This window comes from Etheostoma cragini, chromosome 1 (genome assembly GCF_013103735.1).
Source record: "Etheostoma cragini isolate CJK2018 chromosome 1, CSU_Ecrag_1.0, whole genome shotgun sequence".
In the NCBI taxonomy this organism is placed as follows: domain Eukaryota; kingdom Metazoa; phylum Chordata; class Actinopteri; order Perciformes; family Percidae; genus Etheostoma; species Etheostoma cragini.
The window spans coordinates 8700281-8721170 of record NC_048407.1 but is presented as its reverse complement, the minus strand read 5'-3'; the positions used below and the strand labels follow the sequence as shown (position 1 = coordinate 8721170).

General features: G+C 39.9%; 1 protein-coding gene across 1 annotated transcript; it reads left to right on the top strand.

The window, feature by feature from the left end:
* Window positions 1–413: 413 nt before the first annotated feature.
* On the top strand, window positions 414–20573 carry hsd17b12b (hydroxysteroid (17-beta) dehydrogenase 12b). Its single transcript, XM_034873473.1, has 11 exons — window positions 414–738; window positions 8958–9004; window positions 10179–10254; window positions 11008–11115; window positions 11428–11492; window positions 12260–12304; window positions 14866–14900; window positions 16068–16149; window positions 16931–16996; window positions 17459–17608; window positions 19736–20573. Exons 1-11 carry the CDS (start codon window positions 561–563, stop codon window positions 19841–19843), a joined length of 960 nt encoding a protein of 319 aa, XP_034729364.1. The 5' UTR covers window positions 414–560; the 3' UTR covers window positions 19844–20573.
* The last annotated feature ends 317 nt before the right edge of the window (window positions 20574–20890 follow it).

Sequence of the window (20890 nt, the reverse complement as noted above, 5' to 3'; positions counted from 1 at the left end):
ACTGCAAAACCTTAGGCTGACCGATATTATTAAAAAGTCATACATATAACAGAGCTAGGCCAATTAAATGAGAACACACACACACACACACACACACAAACACACACACACACACACACACACACACACACACACACACACAGACACACACACACAGACAAATATTATTGTTAATATTATTATAAGGAGGTTGAAGAGAAAAGTGGTAAGAAAAAAACTATTTCAGAAGATTAAGAAACGTCAAATCACATACATTTATTTATTATTATACTTTTTTTGTATCCAAAATACGGGATTGATGACAGGGAGAACTATGGTGCAACACTAGGTGGTAGTAAAGCTCAGACGTTTTGAAATTGTCACTTAAAAACCGAAGAAAGAAGAAGATGCAGGGTCCAATCACAGACAACTTAGCACTGATGCGGAAGCGTCTAACGCGGAAGCAACACAGGCACCTTTTTGTAAACGCGTGCATTTGCACTTAGAGCACTCCTTCGTACATGAACACAGATATTAAAATCGCAGGCATTTATTTCTTCGTATAACACAGTGGTAGAGGTATGTGGAGCAGCGGAGAAGCAGTGCTACGGGCCGTGGAGACGCCGCTGCTGTGGCTCGGGGCCGGGACCGCGGCCTGGCTGTCGGTGTGCGCCGTGTGCCGGCTGCTGTCCGGGATCCGGGTGTGGGTGCTGGGCAACGGGCGGCTCGTGTCACCCACCACCCTGGGGAAATGGGCAGGTGAGACACTAATGGGGGACCGGAGCGTTACTGTCTCATGTTAAGATGGCTTGTGTCATTTATGTGATTGTTTAAAAAAAATATATAAATATGAATGTAAACCATGTTTAACACAATATCCAAACAAATAGGAGAAAGAAATAGGTCCTTTAAATGAGATTGACATTCATTTTGATTATCAGGCCATTCATAACAGGTTGCGTTAGTGTGTACCAAATATAGTGGCCACTGAATTAATATTAGCCTACAAGCAGACACAATTTCTTTAGTGAAGTCTTGTATTTTTATTGAAGTAATGTATTAACTGTATTTTAGTTAATTCATAATTAATGATAATACTTGATAATTCATTTTATTTACTGTATTTGCATTCTTTAGCATGACAGGAACAACCTTTACACTACTGTACTGAACTTGCATCGCGTCACAACTTGCATAATATATTTACCCACTGGTGATTGGGACGTCTGCAGTGGTCTGATGTCAGGCTCGTTGGAGACGAACTGAGCCTCGCCTGTAAAGGGGACGAGAGCAGGTGGCAGCAGGCGGGGGCAGGGACCAAAATCCGCTCTTAAGTGGGACAGTTTCAAGCCGAGTCCTGCAATCCTTCATGGTGAACAGGAAGTGACAGAAACACAGTGGTTTTAATTCTAACGGAGTAGCTCTCAAAAAAATTCTCTACATGCGATCTGTTGCTGATTTTAATTAACAACACACTGTAGTAGATCTGATCAGATTTAGTCTCTCTGACTTCTAAACGTCACAGTCACACATGTGTTCTATACAGAATGAGCCTTTAAATCAGACAAATAAATCAGCTGAGAGGCCGGCGTTTCCCAGCATGCTCTGGGTCTGCCTGGGTCTTGCAGTCGGAGAAAGGCAACTGCGCCGCCTGCGTCTCAGAACCACAGCCGCCTTGATCTCGCGGGATTATCGTTGCCTACGTGTGCATGACGCGTCGATTCTGCGCTGACGTGGCTCATCTCGGGCCTAATGCACAGTGGCTGTTCATTACACACTATGGCTTCTTTGTCCCAGCAACAGCAGACTGCAGTGTCAGTCTCTGTTGTACTTTTCACAAGAAACAAAGAATGGACAGGGGATGATCAGCCTTTTGTCAGCTGGTCTGAACTGTAGTAAATCTTGTCAGGGGATTATGGCTCTAGGGGGATTATCAGTTCTGACTGAATACTGTCCCATCTGCCCGGCCTGCTCACGGACTGAACCTTGAAGTTTGACAAGACTGCTGGGATTGCTGTAATGTAATGTTGTAATGTTGGTGTTCAAGGTTCACATTATCAAAGGCGCTTGACGTTCTTTTTGAATAATAATATTCATACGCTTGTTTGGAAAGGAGCAGTACTAGTGTTTTTCAGATACAGTTATATTTCATTGCATCCTTCATGGTCAGTGGAAATAAAAAGATAAAGGACCAAACACTTGATAATGGTGTTAAGTTCTAACCTGGACACTCAGTATTTCTTCATTTTAATCAGAGTCTAGATCCACAACAAAATATCTGAGCTGTCTTTTTTTTCCAACCCCTGCAGTCAGTCGCGTCAGGCTGCCAGAGAAACTCAAATGTTTCGAGGATGCGAACCGAAGTTGCCTTTTGAGCGTTTCGTGTGCAGCTAAAAATGGAAACGCATCAAGACGACCTGGTTTTTATTTTTAGATTGCAAATGCAAAATGATTCAGAATATCCACTGAGGCAAAGGAGCCCGTTGGCCTCGCCTGCTGCCGCTTTCATTCACAGACTTTCTCTCAGTGAAGTGGACTTGATTGAGAGCCTGATTATGTAACAGGACTAGCCATTCAGAAACAAGACTCAGTATCCTCGGGATTCAGGTTGACGGGGGCCCGCATCTCACTGTGTGTATGTGTAAGCGATCTGTATGTGCGAGAGAGAGAGAGAGAGAGAGAGAGAGAGAGAGAACGAGCCCATGGCAGGATAACGGAGAAGCATTGTAGTAGTATCCTAATGAGATAGTTGTTGTTCATGTTTGTTGTCCCCATGGGGAAATGAGGTTGCAGCAAAAATCACATCACGTGTCATTTTTAAACAATACTAGACAAACACGACAAAGAAAACTAACATGTATACATCGCTACTCATAACATAGACCAGAGCACCGGCTCACCAGCTCGGAGAAAAAGGGAAAAAAGAAGACCTTATTACTGTACAGGGCCTTTTAATATTATGGGGTTTGATGGCCTGTGGAACCAAAGAAAACTTGGGTCTGTTTTTTTTATTAACCGATGAGCACAGTATCTTTGTCCTGAAGGCAGCAGTTCAAATCAGGAGGCAAGGGGGTGCTTCTGATTACCCACAATGCTGTTTTCCTTTTTAAGTGTTCTGTTTTTATATATACTTTCCATACTTGGGAATGGAGTACCTGATAGCTTACTGGAAGTTATTAATTTTCTAATGTACTTTTTCTGTGCTTCAGTGGTGTTGCCATACCAACAGATGATGCCAAAGGAGAGAACACTTTCAACAAAAGCACAATAAAATGTTGGAAGTATACTGCTGCTGACAATAAAGGACAACGGTTTCCTTAGAAAGAACATTCTTTGTTGGGATTTAGCATTTAATCTAGTATTTGAGTGTCTCGCTATCTCAGACAGTGCTTCAATTGTTTAAGTTCACAAGACAATGTAATGAAAGGTACAGCTAACTGTTTATTTCTCACAATCCTGTCAGGGCTTGCAGTGTTTCCGATATTTTTTAGAAGTGGGGGCCTGTGGAGTGGAGGTCTGTCCGAACAACAACCAACGTTTTGACCAACTACAGTCGTGGTCAAAAGTTTTGAGAATGACACAAGGATTAGATTTCACAGTTATCTCATTCCGTGTTTGTAGATATTTTTGTCGGGTGTTACTACGGTATACTGAAGTATAATCATAAGCATTTCATAAGAGCCAAATGCTTGTATTGACAATTATATTCAGTGTATGCAAAGAGTCAATTTTTGCTGAGTTGACCCTTCTTTTTCAAGACCTCTGCAGTTCGCCCTGGCATGCTGTCCGTTAACTTCTGGGCCACATCCTGACTCATGGCCGTCTATTCTTGTATAATTTATTTATCCTTTATTTAACCAGGTAATACCCATTGAGATTAAAAATCTCTTTTGCAAGGGAGACCTGGCCAAGATAGGCATCAAAATTACATCACATCATTTCATCTGAGAAAATGACTTTGCCCCAGTCCCCAGCAGTCCAATCCCTGTCCCTTATGCAGAGGTCTTTGCCTCACTGTGCGTGCAGATGCACTCACACCGGCCTGCTGCCATTCCTGAGCAAGCTCTGTACTGGTGGTGCCCCCATCCCCAAGCTGAATCAACTTTAGGAGACGGTCCTGGCGCTTTCTTGGACGCCCTGAAGCCTTCTTCACAACAACTGAATCTCCCTTGAAGTTCCCGATGATCCGATAAATGGTTTATTTAGGTGCAATCTTACTAGCAGCAGTATCTTTGCCTGAGAAGCCCTTTTTGTGCAAAGCAATGATGACAGCACGTGTTTCTGTGCAGGTAACCATGGTTAACAGAGGTAGAACAATGATTTCCAGCTCCACCCTCCTTTTAAAGCTTCCAGTCTGTTATTCTAACAAAACCAGCATGACAGAGTGATCTCAAGCCCGGTCCTCATGAACACTCTCGCCTGTGTTAACGAGATAATCACTGACATGATGTCAGCTGGTCCGTTAGTGGCAGGGCTAAAATGCAGTGGAAGTGTTTTTTAACATTTGGAATGGTTCTGTGTGTTGTTCAACTGCAAGGTGAGCGGCAGCCAACAGAGGGCGCATTATGTCGGCAGGATGATTTCAAAGACAGCTGTGACTGCATCGTGCGTCTGACCTATTTGCTGTTACTGTGGCGGCAGAAATTTTGCCATGGCGGGCCGCCACTACAAACTCAACAGAGGAAACACTGTGCTTGTATAATGACATTATGTCCACATGCTGTCTGATGCAAATATACATTCCATTTTAAATCTTCTAACATTTGCATTTGAAGTATAACTTATACACGCCAGAGTTTGGTACTATGTTCCTCCATTTAAATAGTACTGTAAACTATAAACTGGATTACTTAATGAGTACAAGTCTGTTGGTGACACAAAATAGCATCTGTCTATCTTATCGGGGCTCGGGTATTGTTGTTTATCCAACACATGTACACATTCCTATAGCTTAATTTCTTGGTCGTCATCTTTGTAGATATTGTAGTAAATACATTTTATTTTTACATGTTTTACTGTCTAAGAAAGAACATATTAGGTTTTGTCTAATAAAGAACATATTAGGTTTTGTCTAATTTGATAGAGCCATAGAAATGAAATGCTTCAAGCTACTATTTGTTAGCAAAAAATGAGCAGAGCCTCTATGAATCCCCAGAGAGCAGAGGGGAGCTTCAGGTTTTCTTATAATAGTGTTGGGTCAACGCCTCATCTAATCTTTTCATACATTTGTGAAATAGGCCTATTGATTGATTATAGAACAGATATAAAGTGCCCATTGAGCAGTATTTCAGCATTCCCAGCTGAAAGTAAAATTCATTGAGCTGAACACATGGCTCAGAAGGAACGGAAGAAGAAATGTATTGCGAGGGAATGCAAAAGTGGTCCCCGCTTTTGTTTGAACAACAATCCAAATATCAAAGACATTTATTTTTCTTTGATATAAAAAAGAGGAGAGATGCATCGTTGATCACACCTATGAGCAGAGAAAATCCAGAGCAGACTCCCCAGACCAACGCTCAGTCTCAAATTGTGTTGATCACTGTGCCAATGACAACGGAGGTTTGGCTAACCCATGTGGACTAATCTTGCCAGTACAAGTTTGCTAACAGACTAACACATTTTTATAATGTATGTTCTACAAATGTCCACGCATAACTTGCAGTTATTAATAGAATACATTTTAATAGAATAAACTAACTAATGTCCTCTAACTCTAGAACGTATTTTACTTATATTTTAGGTGCAGTAGGTGTACAAAGGTAAATTATTCCCTGTTCTTCAGGTATTTTCAACAATAAAAGAATGGTGACACAGCCATATCAGTAGAAGACCTAGCCAGTCTTACCTACATTTGCAGAAGACAGCAGTTCCTAAAATAGAGCTTGTTTCATATGACTGAAGGGAACATTCACTCTGCAATAAAGCTTCTCTTTTTCTGTTCCGACTGCAAAACAGTTCATTCTTAAAACAACTAAAAATAACCCAGCCTATGTTTTCCTCATCAATGTGCCTGCAGACTCTCCCCTCCTCTTCTCTGTGCTATTTTTAGTTGCCCCCAGGATCCCCCATGTTTGTGTTAGTCATTTTCTCTCCTCTCTTCTTCCACACTGCCTTCTGTTTGGCACAGCTGCAGCCCTAGAGGATGCTTGGCACCTCGGCATCATCTGTACTCAGGAAGATCACACAAAGGGGAGATAGGTACAGCAAAGGGTAGTTAGACAGAGGAGTAGGAGAAGGAATGAATAGTATTGTCAAAAGAACAAAATATTTGCCTAAAATAAACTTCTCTGCAGGGATTTTTGTAGACATTGCAGCAACAGCATTAACGTATTATGAAGGCAGCTACATTCAGGCTGAGCTTTATCCTGACAAAGCACATGCTAAAAATATGAATCATGATGTATAATATGTCTGTTAAATTTATGCATCCTCTAATTAATTAGGGATGCACTAAGCTGAAATGCCAGATCGGTACCAATGCTGATACTGACCTTATTGAGCGGATCAGGTGTTGGACATGATGAGACCAGTTCACATTAAGTTAATTGGTGTGCCACAGCAATCCCTGGCCTCATCTTACCTTAAGAACAAAATATCAAAATGCTTGCAGTGAGGAATACGTTTTTTTGGAGAAAGAGAGGGCTGGTTTTAGATTTGTACTCTGTTTTGCACGATAACATGAATTATGCCGTATATGTTCAGATTTGTTAATTAGGATAAACCCTGTGTGTGTGTGTGTGTGTGTGTGTGTGTGTGTGTGTGTGTGTGTAACACAATCATTACATAACAGAGGAGTGACAGAAAATCAAATAAAATTACAATTAATTAATAACAACCACTAAATGGCCATTAATAAGTAAATGAGTAAACCGTAGGGTGTGAGTGGATTACTAACTACAGTCAAACAGGCATGAACAGTAGGCGTAAGGCTTGACTGCATCAGTAATAACTATGGCAGTTTATCTTAAAATGAGCCGACGGGCATTAGGGGGGGAATCGATACAGCATAGTATCGCGATATTTTCTTTAGCAATACTGTATTGATCTTTTATTTCACATGTGTTGGTCAGTTTGTCCCGTTTTGCAATAAAATTGAATTGAGATGAACAAACAGAAATGTATCTTTTTTGATAAAACAGATGACAAAGTTTCCTTTTGGGAACGTCATTTGTAATTGGGGAAAAAGGTAAAAATTTGCAAAATATTGCAATATGTTTAAAATTGCAATAATATCATATTGTGACATAAGTATTGTGAGGATATCGTATCGGGAGGCGTCTGGTTCTTTGCAACACAATTTAACATCATTCAGCGAGAAACCGCATCCAATATATCAAAGCACACATTTGTGTACTTTGATAGCGTTTCCTGTGGTGGACAGTCAGTCCACCATAATCTCCATAATGTCAGTCACATGCTTAATCTGGCTTCTATAGATGTATTTCATATTCTTTAATTACCTGTTCCAGCAAATTAAAACACAATGGATGAAGCTTTTAGTATTAAACTAAAAAGTATAAACGTCTGTATATTTTACTGAGCCTGACAGCGGACCATAACCAACCAAAATAATGCCAAACAGCAATGTAACAGTTTTTTTTACTTCCAATAGTGTTCTAATCTTCAGTGGACTCTCTAAATAGTTTTTTCTGCATGTGGTATTTAAAGAGCCTCCGAGTCTGAAAGCACTGCAGCTAGCGGCCCCTAGAGGCTATACTGCTCAGTTCATCCAGCCAGACTGATGTGGCTTGACCTAAACCACCAGTATTATATCTCAAGTGCACTATACTCTTACAAGTTGGTCTAAAAGGAAGAAAATAACATACTTTTAAAACAGAATAATGAATGCACACAATAACTCCTAAAGACAAGGAAACCTAAGTTAACACAAGGACAAGATGCTCTTTAAGCCAGGACGTACAGGTTACACAGGGACATATTGAAATGCCCTGACTCTCCATCCCACTCCCATCCACTTTTTGTTATATTTAGCCAGAGGTGTGATGAATAGTTCTTCTGAAAGATGGGAAATGCTAAAAATAGGCTGCTGCTGCTGTTTGTAGCAGGCAGTTCCAGGGCATCCGTTCGCTCAACTGCCACTGATGACAGAGAGGGCCTAACTTCCCCTCTCTGTCTCTTTGTCCTCCTTATTCACTTCGCCTGCTCTCCGTGTACCCCGTCCTGCAGTACATCTTTCTACACTGACATTCAGCTCTTTACCATTGGAAGTCAATTCATTTTCTTTTTCTAAAGCTTTTTGTGCTTGGCCGTCATTGGTGTTTTTGCACTGCCCTTTTCAGGGATCAGTCAAACAGTCCATACCACTGACATGTTCATCAGATTTCCGCGGTGCTAATGTTCCTAGGGGTGGCGCTCTATGTCTGTTTAACTACGGTGGCAAGTGTTGAACAGTTTTAAAACCGTTTAATCTCTTTTATGAGTCTACTCTTGCTGGATGAATCAAGGCTGTTATAGCAGCAGAGCAATGGTTTGATCCTGGAATAAGATGTCCAACAATTAAACATGGTTGTAATGTTTGGATGTCCACATACTGTAGGCCATGCACCAGAGGACGTTTTGTAGTGACAAACATATTATTCATCGTTTAATGACCTCTGTATATTCAGTATATTGCCTTTCTGTTGTCATTTTTATCTAATTTATAGCTATATTATTGTTTCGTCCTGTGGTATTGATCCATCCTAATTAGGTTAGTTGTGTTATGAGTTGGGCATAAAATGTACTCTAGAGTATAAAAAGACAGTGTAACTTCCTCTTCTCAGTTTTAATGGATCAGCCAATCGAGCCCCAGTTTTCATGTTTATGTGAATAATCAATACCTTGTACCGTGAATTTCCCAGTAAACATTGAGACATTTTTTGTCTTATTAAAGTTTGTGTTTTCATATTTGACTTAGAACAATTTATACTTTTGTTTTGCTTATTCACTCTGGATCCATCCTTCTTTTCCCTTTTTAGTTGTGACTGGAGCCACAGATGGGATTGGCAAAGCTTATGCGGAGGAGGTAACATTCCCCAGACCCTGGACATTTTCAGACACAGTGAAACAGGAGGGGGAAGGAGTTGGTTGGAATTTCCTTATGTTTATGCCAAACACATAGAGGTTTATCAAAAAAAGTCATAAAGGTGTGCTTTAAAAGTGAGTTTTGTGCCTGTAATGTTAGTGTTGTAAGCTTGAACAATAAGGTTTTTTTAAATTGTATATTTATTGTAGTGTTGCTTTAATAGTAGTTCTGTAAACACTACTGTATGCACTTGTTTGCAAACTGCTTCTCAAGTTCGTGCATCAGGTCTATGCCTTCAAGATTAATTTCATTTAATTATAAAGAAGCCATTTAGAAATGGGAGGTAAAATAAGTTAGCTGGCTAGCTACCTAACCAGGATATCCTCACATAAAAAATAAAACCTCTCTAATTGGTTACTTTCAATAACAGTTTTATCAGGTTATGTATTACCTTGAATTACCAGCGGTTGACAAGACCTGGAAGAATCCGCCATTATTAATATGTTTGCCTGAGTAACCTGTAAGCGAGAACTGACCGGTAGGCGATTGGCAGGGTTGTCTAGCTAGCCAACTGTGTTTATAGCGATTCCAAAGATTGGTCAGAAGCAGAAAATCCGCCCCCAATTCCTTACCGGTGACCATGCGAGAAACCTGTCAAACATGCTTATGCATAGATCTGAGCAATATATTGATATTATATTGATGTCGAGAAATGAGAAAAGATATTGTACTAGATTTTGGATATCGTAATATTGTAATTTGGCATAAGTGATGTCTTTTCCTGGTTTTAAAAGCTGATTACAGTAAACTTATAATTTTCTGAACTTAACACACTGTTCTCGCTGTTCTATTATTTGCTGGTACCCATTTAGTCATTATATCCACATTATCGATGATTATTTATCAAAAATCTTATTGTGTAAATATTTTGTGACGCACCAATAGACAACACTACAATGTCTTTGCAGTATCGATATTGAAGTATTTGGTCAAAAATATTGGGATATTTGATATTCTCCATATTGCCCACTTCTACTTATGCATGATTTTTATTTTTTGCACAATGCCACCTCCACTTTATTATCCCTAAAACTGACTCCTTTAATAGTGCAAGTAAATGTGTGAAGTGCATACATCCATGTCGCTGTTGTTGACATGTGTTTTGTGTTTGCAGCTTGCCCGCAGAGGCTTTGCCCTTGTGCTGATCAGCCGCTCTCAGGAGAAGCTGGATGACGTATCCAAGGCAATCGGTGAGTTGTCTGAATACTCTGATTTTTTTTTTTTTGACATGCAGTGTAAATGCAGACAAAAATGTTGCCAGACATTAAATAAGGAAAGCAAAGTGAAGATTCTTGTCAATGTGTTGCCCCTAAGTCACGGTAAAATACAGTATGTAGCTCAATATGACTCATTATTCAATCCATCAGTCAAACTAATTCTCACATCTTACCGTCAAGGGAAATCAACAGTACCTGTGGTCCAAAGGCACATGGCTAATGTAGTTCATGTGTTAAGTATGACAGCTGCTAGACTGGAGCTCACTCGTAATGATCCATGCTGCTAGTCAGCCTTCTTTTTTATCCTGAAGCTGAAATCTTGCATCCATATTGCACTGAGCGATCGTCTAATAGGGCTAAATGACTACCACAACTAAATGATATTGCTTTGAATTGCGTGTTTAAAAAAAAAAATGTATACAAGTGATCCTTCATTGATTGGATATTCTGCAGGACTCGCATGCTTTTGTCTAAGAGGCAGTAAAGCCTCCTGCTGGAGCCAAAAGTGATCTGTCCAATTAAAAGAAATCTTCCTCTTAAGGGAGGGATATCCTCATGAAGAAGGATTATTTCAGGGTTTAATTATTCTTTCCTCTGCTCTGGTCTTCCTTTTCCCTTGTGACTATTTGCTAATATGGTCATTCATAAAGGCTTCACACAAGATTTCTGGTATCTTTCATCACTTTTCATATACCTATGCAAGATTAAAATGTTTTGTGCCCTCAGTAAGTAAATGTGGTGTGGAGACCAAAACGATTGCAGCTGACTTCAGCGCTGTAGATATCTACTCTAAGATTGAAGATGGACTTGCAGGACTGGAGATTGGAGTATTGGGTAAGTAAGACTGCAAGCTGGTGCTTGTGCCGCCCCACTTTTTATAAAAATTGAAGTAATTGGTCATATCAGATGCAAAATTCAGTCAAGACCTACAGACATCAGTAATGCATTAAAATGTTAGTCTTTCATGTAATCATAAACGTTAATTTATCCTGGCTCCTTCAGCCCTTTGCTGCCCTCTTAAGATTGGAAAGTACAATTACACTCTGAAACCCACATTACAGAAAAGTAATCATCTTTTCATCCATCTGTTTAACATGATGTAATATTTTGGATGTTACAGTGCTATTATTAATCTCTTGTTAACAGTTAACAATGTTGGAATATCCTATTCTTACCCGGAATTCTTCCTCAACGTCCCCAATCTCGACTCTGTAAGTTGAAGGTTTTTTATCATTCTATTTCTCATGAGTGTGTACATGATAATGTCATGCAGGACTATGAAGAGTAACATGTTTGGAAAACATTTAACAACAATAAAAGTAATATAAATGGTAATAATAGCACATCCCATAATCATATAGTTTAGCATTTTATACACATCTTTTATCAAGTTTGATTAATCTAGCTCCACAACGAACTGGACCCTTTGTTAGCTCTGTGGATGGTTCTGCTCTCTTATCCGTCTTCTGCCTTACATTTCATGGATAAAACGTCTCTCATGTAAAAATATGGCCAGTTGACTTGATCAGATACTGTACTACTGTAAATAAATGTGTTATTGATAACATATTGTAAGTCTTCTATCTTGTTTACCTCAAGCAAGCCTATGTTAGTTTTGCTGAAAGGCGGCCACTGCGGCCAAAAGGGAGGGTAATACGTATAGTAGAGTCATAAGAGCTATCTCTACCCAAAATGTGCTAACATGAGCTACTGTAAGGTCATACCAGACCAAATAAGGTTGAAGCAGCAACACAGAATTGATTAATGGTTAATTTGACTGCTAAGGAGAAGACTTTGGCATTTCAGAAAATCATTTGCAATCTTGTGCATTAACAAGATCGCAAGATTGTAACTTCTTTAACACATGCAGTTGATACTTGAATGGACAATATTGTCTACATTTCAGAACAATGTGTAATTAATGCAAAAACACCTTACCCAAGTTGTAGTAATGCTCCTGTGATGCTTCTTGTTTCAGTTCATTGACACCATGGTCAACATTAACATAACATCAGTGTGCCAGGTGAGTGTTTTGTTTTCAAGCATTGATATTTAATTGAGTCTTTTCGATTCAACTAAGGCTGTGCTAACGATCTACAGAGAAAACTCCAAAGTGGCGTTGCGTTCTTACTTTTTATTGCGCGTTTGACAAGCGTTTTGAAAAAGGAAATCTGTATGCATATGGTGACTCAAAAGTGCGTGAAATTCGATGTAGTGTGTACACCAGGTGGCGATGTGGTAGTGTGAAGCACTGCCACACAATATCCCCAATACCGCCTGCGTACAACCCTCCTTCTTTATCTCTCCCTAGTTGCTGACAGTTTTGTCCGGACAGACGAGGAGGAGGAGTTATTGCTATAAACAACCTTAGATTACAAATCAATACATTCAAAATGTATTGACTTTTATCAGCTGCTAGGGCCAATTGAAGGTCTGACGATTGGAAATAATCCAACATGTTTATTTTCCTGTACTGGTGTATGGCTGTGACCTAAACGCGTTCGCGGGCTTTCGCGTTTTTACCTTTTAGACGGGAACTCAACGGTGGAGCGTTTTTAAGATTTCCACTGGAGGGTGGGTTTACATTTTGCAGATAAACCTGTACAAACTTTAACCCAGCGAGCTACAGCTGTAATGTTAGCACAGCCAAGAAAGCAGCAAACAAACCTGATCAATGGAGACCTAAAAAACCCTGGCATGTTGCGTGACCAGAACAAACCCGGGTAAATACTGGAGATGTATTTGAAAGATGTAGAAACTTAGAGCCTAAAAGGACACTGAGTGGGCTAATTTCCTCCGGAACAGTTAAGCATTAGCTTCAGGCTAATTTATCACAGCTACCACGGACAGGCATTTTATATCATTTCAACATTCGTGTGCTCACATTGAACTATATAGCTAGAGTACTCGAGTTGGTTACTCGCAAAAACCAATGCAGACACAGCCAGTAAAGTGATCACAACTAGTCCTGGCTAACGCCGCCATGCTAACCCTGCTAACGTTATTGGAGGACCAGGCAAGAGGGCCACAGCTGTTTACAAAGTGTAGCCTGTTCAGCGGCCGTAGCCAACAACGGTGAATTATTTTATGCCAAGAGAGGGGGCAGTATATCGGGAAGAGAGGACCGTAAGTGTGATTAGCGATTGTTGCTGTAATTCTAAGCCAATAGAGTCTGTCCGTCGGGTGGAGAGCACGACGAGGTTGTTGTGTTTTTCAGCAGTTCCTACTGTCATTCTAAGCCGTGTGTCTGTCAGTTGGGTACAGAGCTTGGCAGATCACAGGCTTTTATGACCGTCAAAATAGTCAGTATCTAACGTTAGCTATTCCACTGTGCTGTGAAGGGACGTCTGGATATGTGAGACAAGCATCTAGCAACATTGTTGTTGACGGTGTGGTCTCAGCCTGGCAACCAACGTGAACCTGGGGAGGAGGGGGGCGGGGTAGACGTCTCTCTCCATTATTTTGAATTTGTACTGCAGTAACTATTTTAAACTCTAGCTGTCAGTATTACATATTGCACCTTTAATGTTAAAGAGAAAACAAATCAAACCTTTTCTAGAGGCACCTTTTGGCAGTGATTACACCCTTGTGTCTATGCGGAACATCCGGTTTTCCTTGAAAAGGTGCTCAGATTAGTTTAAATGAATAGTTTGGATATTTGTATGAGGTAATTGCCAGTCAGTGTATATCTATAGTAGACGGTGGTTGGCACACCCCCAGTCTGGAGAAGCAGACACGAGTCCCGCTGAAGCAAGGCACAGCTGTGGAAGGCAGGAAATCACATTTTAGCCGCCTTTTAGAAAGTGTACATTTCCAAACTAACCCTTGTCGAAAGGACTTTCTGGCAGTAAGGTAAAGCACTAAAAATATTTGAAAAATATAGCGTATATTTAAACAATATTGAGGATTTTGTTGGCTAAAATGCATTCATTGCTTAGGTTCTGTGTCAGTACTGCTGCCTGCTTCTCCAGACTGGGGGCGTGCCGACCGCCATCTACTGTAGGTAATACACTGACTATGGATAAGTACCATATACAACCTCACTTCAAAATATCTGAACTATCCCTTTTATCGGGTGGGAAAATGTTCTCAAATACTCCTAATATAGTCAAATTGGATATCCCTATTAAATCTGCACAACAGGGACTCTTTGGATATTGAAATCCACTGTCAGGTAGTCCCACAGACCAAAAAGGACGCACGCACACACACAGTGACATAAAGCATAAGTCACTTCCCTCCCTCTTCTCCATGTTCGGCAATTCCCAGAGCAACAGCTAAAGTCCACCTACTCTCTTTACACTTACAATTTATCTCATTCAGTATTTCTTAGCACTGCTCCCTCTCCTATCATTATCATTTCCTTTGCCTCTTTTTGTCTTCCTTCCATGACCACCTCTCCACGAACAACCCACACACACACCACACACGTTTACAAATGTGGTTGCACACCTCCACACACTTGTCTACAACCCACACACACAATATACTTTATTTTGTCAGTCCAATGCTTTCACTCTTTCTCACACTTGTCACCTTCTCTCTCTCTCTTTCGCTCTCTCTCCCATCATTGTTTTTTTCCAGATGACGCGTCTTGTTTTACCTCGTATGGTAGAGAGGTAAGTTTGTATGACTTAAGCAGTAAGTAAAGGTTTTTAAAACATTACTGTGAATCTTTAACAATCAGACACTAGCACAAATGCATTATGCCGCATTTAGGGCTGTTAATGGAAATAGTACTGTGAGATAGTTATCATATGCTGCATGTTTTCCTTTTTTATAAAGTTGTGTTGTCTAAATCAATATAATTGCTAGACTGGCTCTAACACTTAATAATCACGTCCTAAAATGATCAACTATACCTTTAATTACGCTCAATATCAATTCTCCGTCTACATTTACCATAATTTGATCAACATTGATTTTGACAACAAAAAAATATTGTGACATTGATTAAAACCCACCTTTTGTGAATAAACCTTAAGACAGAAAAAACTTGTATGCAATCCCGGTTGCATTTCAATAACCTATTCAACTAACAGATCTACACTAATATATGGGTGCATGAAAGTGTCATGTTATATTTGACTCTGAAATTGTTTTTTTTGTTGTTGCAATAGCTCTCTACAGTAGAAGAGTCTTAATGAACAGGATTAGTACTTTTGGGAAAATACACTATCTTACTATGCCATCTGTAATTTAGTATTGTAATGTGATAGAACATATACTTCAGCATTAAAAGTCTGTGGCTTTGGAAGTTAACATTGCTTCTGGCTTTGGTTGCGCCATAAAAGGTTAGTGGCAACGAGGTCAACGTTGAAATGTTGCGTTAAAAAACACAGCACTTGGCGGCAATTTCGAACGGTGCACCACGCCTACGGTTACACTTCCTCTGAGTTGTCTCCACTTCTCTCCCCCACACAAAATGATTTTGACCACCGAGCATGTCTAGGCGGCTTGATAGCATTCACTTGTTTGGCCGTCATTTACACAAATTTTTTCTCAAAATATCCTACCTCTCTAGTTGAGATTCAACATCATTCAAAGCACCACAGGCTATCATCAGATTGTACACATTTAGGAATTGATGTTACTGTGTCTAACAGCTCTTCTTTGATGTACAACAAGAGCAGTTTAGCTTCAGCTTGCAAGCATACATAGTATCACGTTGTCTTATACTGGTATTGATGTCAGGCTGAAGGGTTTGTAGCATGCACCCTGCTTTCTCTCATACTTTGTTTCTTTTTGAAGTGTAAAATAGCATTGGCTTATATTTCTGTTTCCAGGCAGAAGGGGGCAATCCTCAACATCTCATCTGCCAGTGGGATGTACCCTGTTCCTCTCCTTACTGTCTACTCTGCCTCCAAGGTAATTTGCAACACACGGTTTATTACCTTTCTTACAAATGTTAGTTGACGTGTTATCAGTGGACGCATCGCAGCATCCTAAACAGTTTCCAGCTACATATATACAGTATATATTGCATATACTGTACATTAGAAATCAATGGTTGTTCTTCTTACGTGAATTCTTCTGTCTAATCCACTATCCACCATCATACCTTGAGGCCAAACATAGTGATGATGATAGATGTTAGTTCAGCATTTAATTGGGCGCAGGAATAAAGAGAGGGATTGTCCTTTTTCATATTTGCCGTTTTAATTGTTGAATATAAATAAGTCGGTGACTAGCTCAGGTCCCGAGGTAGTGTACCAATTAAAAATGTTTAGAGGAGCATATGGCGTCATAATGTTTTATAACCGTCTCATGTGTGCTCGGTAGCTTAAAAACAGCCTGCTGTTCACACTTTGAGCTGATTAATTTGCTAGTGTCTAAATACTGGGTCATGTTTATCTACTAAATCCCAGTGCCTGCAATGCAGGTTTAAAGGTGCATCTAAAAATCCATCCTGGGTAAATCTTTAGTTTAATGCTCAATTTAACAATCATCCCGGCTCATTACACCTACCATTAACATTGTACTGAACTCTTTGTGCACACATTTCCCCTTTTGCTAATTTTTGGACTCCAGATTTTGTCATCTTCTTATTATTTGGATAATTGAAATCCCATGTTTTTTTGTTTGGTTTTGTCTTTCTTTATCTGGAATTGTAGCTGTGGCATTAATGACCTATCGTTATCTTTCAAAGGCCTTTGTGGACTTCTTTTCACGAGGACTGCAAGCTGAATACAAGAGCAAAGGCATCGTCATCCAGGTAAATGGGCCAACCTTAGTTTTTCTGCTGTATATCATAACGATGGTTAGAAATACAAAGGCCTAAAGCTTTAGTATGTAATTTTTTTTTATATTGATAATCATCCATTACATTCAAGCCATTGCCAAATGCTAATTAAGACAATGAGCTCCACACAAGTCTCTGGATTTCTCGATCAATAGATAATTACCACTTTTGAAGAGTCCATGTTTTCTTAATCCGCCATGTCCTCTTTGGCTACTAGCAACTGTGTGAGGTGGGGGCATGTGCACCATTATGGAATGCTTGTGTCATGTGGATGCAACAACAGTGGTGTTGTCATTACTTAGAATTCCTCATTAGGGCAACAGAAATGCACTATACCTTTTTTTTAAGAAAAAGAAAGCATTGTTGTCTCAACACTGTGTTGATACTTTACCAAGCTAAAAAACTAGATCCATTGTGTGTTTGTGCCCCCCCCAGAGTGTTCTGCCATTTTTTGTTGCAACCAAGCTGAGTAAAATACGGCGAGCTACGCTGGACAAGCCCAGTCCGGAGCGCTACGTTTCTGCTGAGCTCAACACTGTGGGGCTCCAGACTCAGACCAATGGCTACCTGCCCCATGCCATTATGGTAAGTTGATGCTGGGAGCAAAGAACAAAGAGTCAAATGTAAATACATATGTAAGTACATTCCGTGTTTTTTAAGTCTTCTCTCTGGGCTTCATTTTTAATTTTCACAAAAAGCCGCCCTGTATCTGAAATGACATGGCAAAACGAGCTGAAATTAGTTTTGAAAGGAGCCAAAATCTGTTTTTTATACATAAAGAGTCCAACAGTCTCTCTGTAGAACTAGGTGAAACACATTTCAGGCTGCTGAAGAGCAAGTATTTGTGTAACCATTAGCACAGTTCCTTTGTACAATTCAAAACCTTATTGTCTCTCTACCTGTTATGTTATTACCCGTTACATTGGCGTCCATTTATATAATTTGCACGAACAATTGAAATAGACATTGAGTATCTGGATGATAGTAGGTAGGGGGACACACGAGCGTTACAATCCTAAAACATCTGGTTTCTCTCTCGCAATAATAGAGTAATAGTCAAGTTCTGTTATGGCAACAGGACGGAAAACCTCCCTCAGGCTGCAATTTCACTTCAGACAAAAAGAGCTTCCTACCTGCTCCCTTTCACCACATCTCCATTCACTGAATTAGCCTTGTGTCAACAGTCGCTAAAGCATCTATTAGAAGGTAAACATCCTCTGAAATAATGGAGAAGGATGCTCCACTACCTTGCGGTATAGTCTGCATCCTAACACTGTAATTACTCTGTAGCGACACGGGCATCAGAAATGAGACGGAACCACAAAGTTTAGTTCCGATTTTTCCATGATCGTGTGCATTGATCTACACGTAAATGCCAACAGCAACCGTTACAGTATACAGGTAGTCAATAAATCATTCAGCACAGACCAGCCTTTTGATCCTGTGCAGTCAAGTCATCTGTTTGCAGATCACGTAAACTAAGCACAGATTGTTCCTGTCATCTGCCCATACATTTCAGTGAACCACTAGCTGCAGCCAAGTAGCATCTGCTCTGATTATCTGATAATCCCTCTCCCTTCTATTGTACAGTACAGCTCTCCCCAGTAATAATCCACGGTTCAGCAGTATGTAAACCTGCAAACTGAAACCTTCTATATATTCACAATAACAAGAGATGTTCTTTTTAATCTTTGCTGTGATGCGTTTGTCTTTATTTTTTCGGTTGCACAATTAAGATGTCACGATAAAAGACCAATAATAATAATAATAATAATAATTAGAGATGGTCCGATAGCACTTTTTAATTCCCTATACCGAACGTGATACCTGAACTCATATTTTATCATGTTTTAACAACTGTATACTACTATCCCTGTATGTTTTTTGTCAGTCTGGCTCAAGTTACACTCTTTGTGATAACAGCATTTTAGGCTTATGAAAAGATGCTTTCCAATACTAATAAGTGCCATGTATATAAAATACAAATACCATGTATTTCCAATACAAGCTCAAATTCAATCATTCGATCATAAACATTTCCGCTGTGTAGATCATTTCAAACCAAAGTTCAAACAAAGTTGGCTTGGCAATTGATCTTGTTGGTTTGCTGTGGAAATGTCATTGACACACCGGGTAGCATAAACATGGTATGAGGTGGGGAAGTTGAACACATTTGTTATCCTTTTCAACTAGACACGACAATCTTCAGGTCAACAAGCAGAGTGCCAGAGTAGAGTGTCTCTTGCCACAGTCTATGACCATACTCAACCATGTCCATAATTCAAATGCATTATCCATTATTGTGTCCTTCTTGGATTTAATGATATCCATTTTGAAAAATATTTCAGCTTTAGCATAAGATATTAAAATAATCCAGTTAAGAGGAAGTTCGTATTGCTAAGTAGTTAAATATAAGTCTATGAAAGAACCATTTATGATGCTTCATAAACGGCTACCTACTTAAAAAGAGGATTAAAGACAGTGAAGGGTTTCTTTGGAACAAAATCAACAGTTTCAACTGCTGTTGGCTGGGCAGCTACAGCAGAGACTTGTGCCAAAATGGCTCTAAGTGCATAGGCATTAAAACAGCACAATTGTCTGAATTTCCCTTTGCTTGCCACAGTTGTTGCTCCTGTGGGTTGGAAATGAATAATGAATGCTAATCTGTTATTTGTAAATGCCAGCAGCTGACCATGTAATTTCCCTCTGTAGGGCTGGGTGACTACAGCTCTCCTCCCGGCCAAGATCCTCAACAGCCACGTGATGGGCGTGGGTTTGTCCCAGCGCGCTCGTTACCTCAAGAAGCAGAAGCAGGGTTAAATGGATCTGCCGTGGCCGGGAGCGCCGGCGACAGACAGAGGGGACCAGCTGTGTTAACAACGCGTCCTGACTACCATCATCACAGACCTAGAAGAGAAAATGTGACAGTTTTTGGGCAACATCTCTGTTTCCTCCCTCTGATGCTCCCAGTCATGGATGATGTGATACATCAACTGGCCACATTCGCTATTACATGTATTCTATCCTAACAGTTGTGTGAAAAAATACAAACAAAGTGTTGCTCTTCATCGCGTGATCAGCTTTAATGAATGGAATACTAGTGTGGAAAAGAAAAAATGATTACCAAAACTATCCGTTTGTTTGCAAACCATGGTTGAAAATAAAGCCTAGGTGATGAGGGAAGGATGCAGATCATTTGGATGTGGATTTGTTTATGTGGGTGGATGTTTGGGTCTCCTGTGAGTATGTGGACCAGCTGTTAGCAACGTTGACTACTGTATTAAATCACTGGATATGGTCCTTACTTACTGATGATACTAAGACATTTTTGTGACATTAATAGCTTCCTTCCAGTTCCTCCCCTTAATTTAATATCCGTTTCAAAGTAATCAGATGTACACATTCCGTGTTAAGCACCAACTCAATCATTAAAGACCTCTTGTTTGCTTTTTTATATTAGTATTTCCTTAATAATTTTGTTTTGGGGGCCGCGTGTTTAATTCCAAACCAAACTACATTTCATTACTACCCATCATTTGTAAAAAATGATGAGAAGGCTCTGTAGATGAATAACCAGCACAGAGGGAAAATACGGATAGAACATGAAAATGGATGTTTTGTTTACAAACTTGTTTATTTTCAAATTCATTCTTTGACAGCGGTTGTTTGGCCCGGGTTTATATACGGAAATTCTTCAAATTCTCTCAAAATACATCTGATCCCTGTGTGGTATGTTTCTTTGTGACTATAAGAGTTTTCCTCTGTATTGTAGCCTGGAAATTCAGACCTAATCTCAAAAGGATTAAGGGTCTGGCATTGAGCAATAAAAGTCACCCATCTCAAGTGGCGGCACCTAGCGTGCATTTG

Excerpts from the sequence above, each read along its gene's own strand:
- hsd17b12b (XM_034873473.1), top strand. The coding sequence starts at position 561 with ATGTGGAGCAGCGGAGAAGCAGTGCTACGGGCCGTGGAGACGCCGCTG. Across the intron at positions 14,901-16,067 it reads TTACCTCGTATGGTAGAGAG|GCAGAAGGGGGCAATCCTCA; the intron begins GTAAGTTTGTAT and ends TTCTGTTTCCAG. Across the intron at positions 17,609-19,735 it reads ACCTGCCCCATGCCATTATG|GGCTGGGTGACTACAGCTCT; the intron begins GTAAGTTGATGC and ends TTCCCTCTGTAG.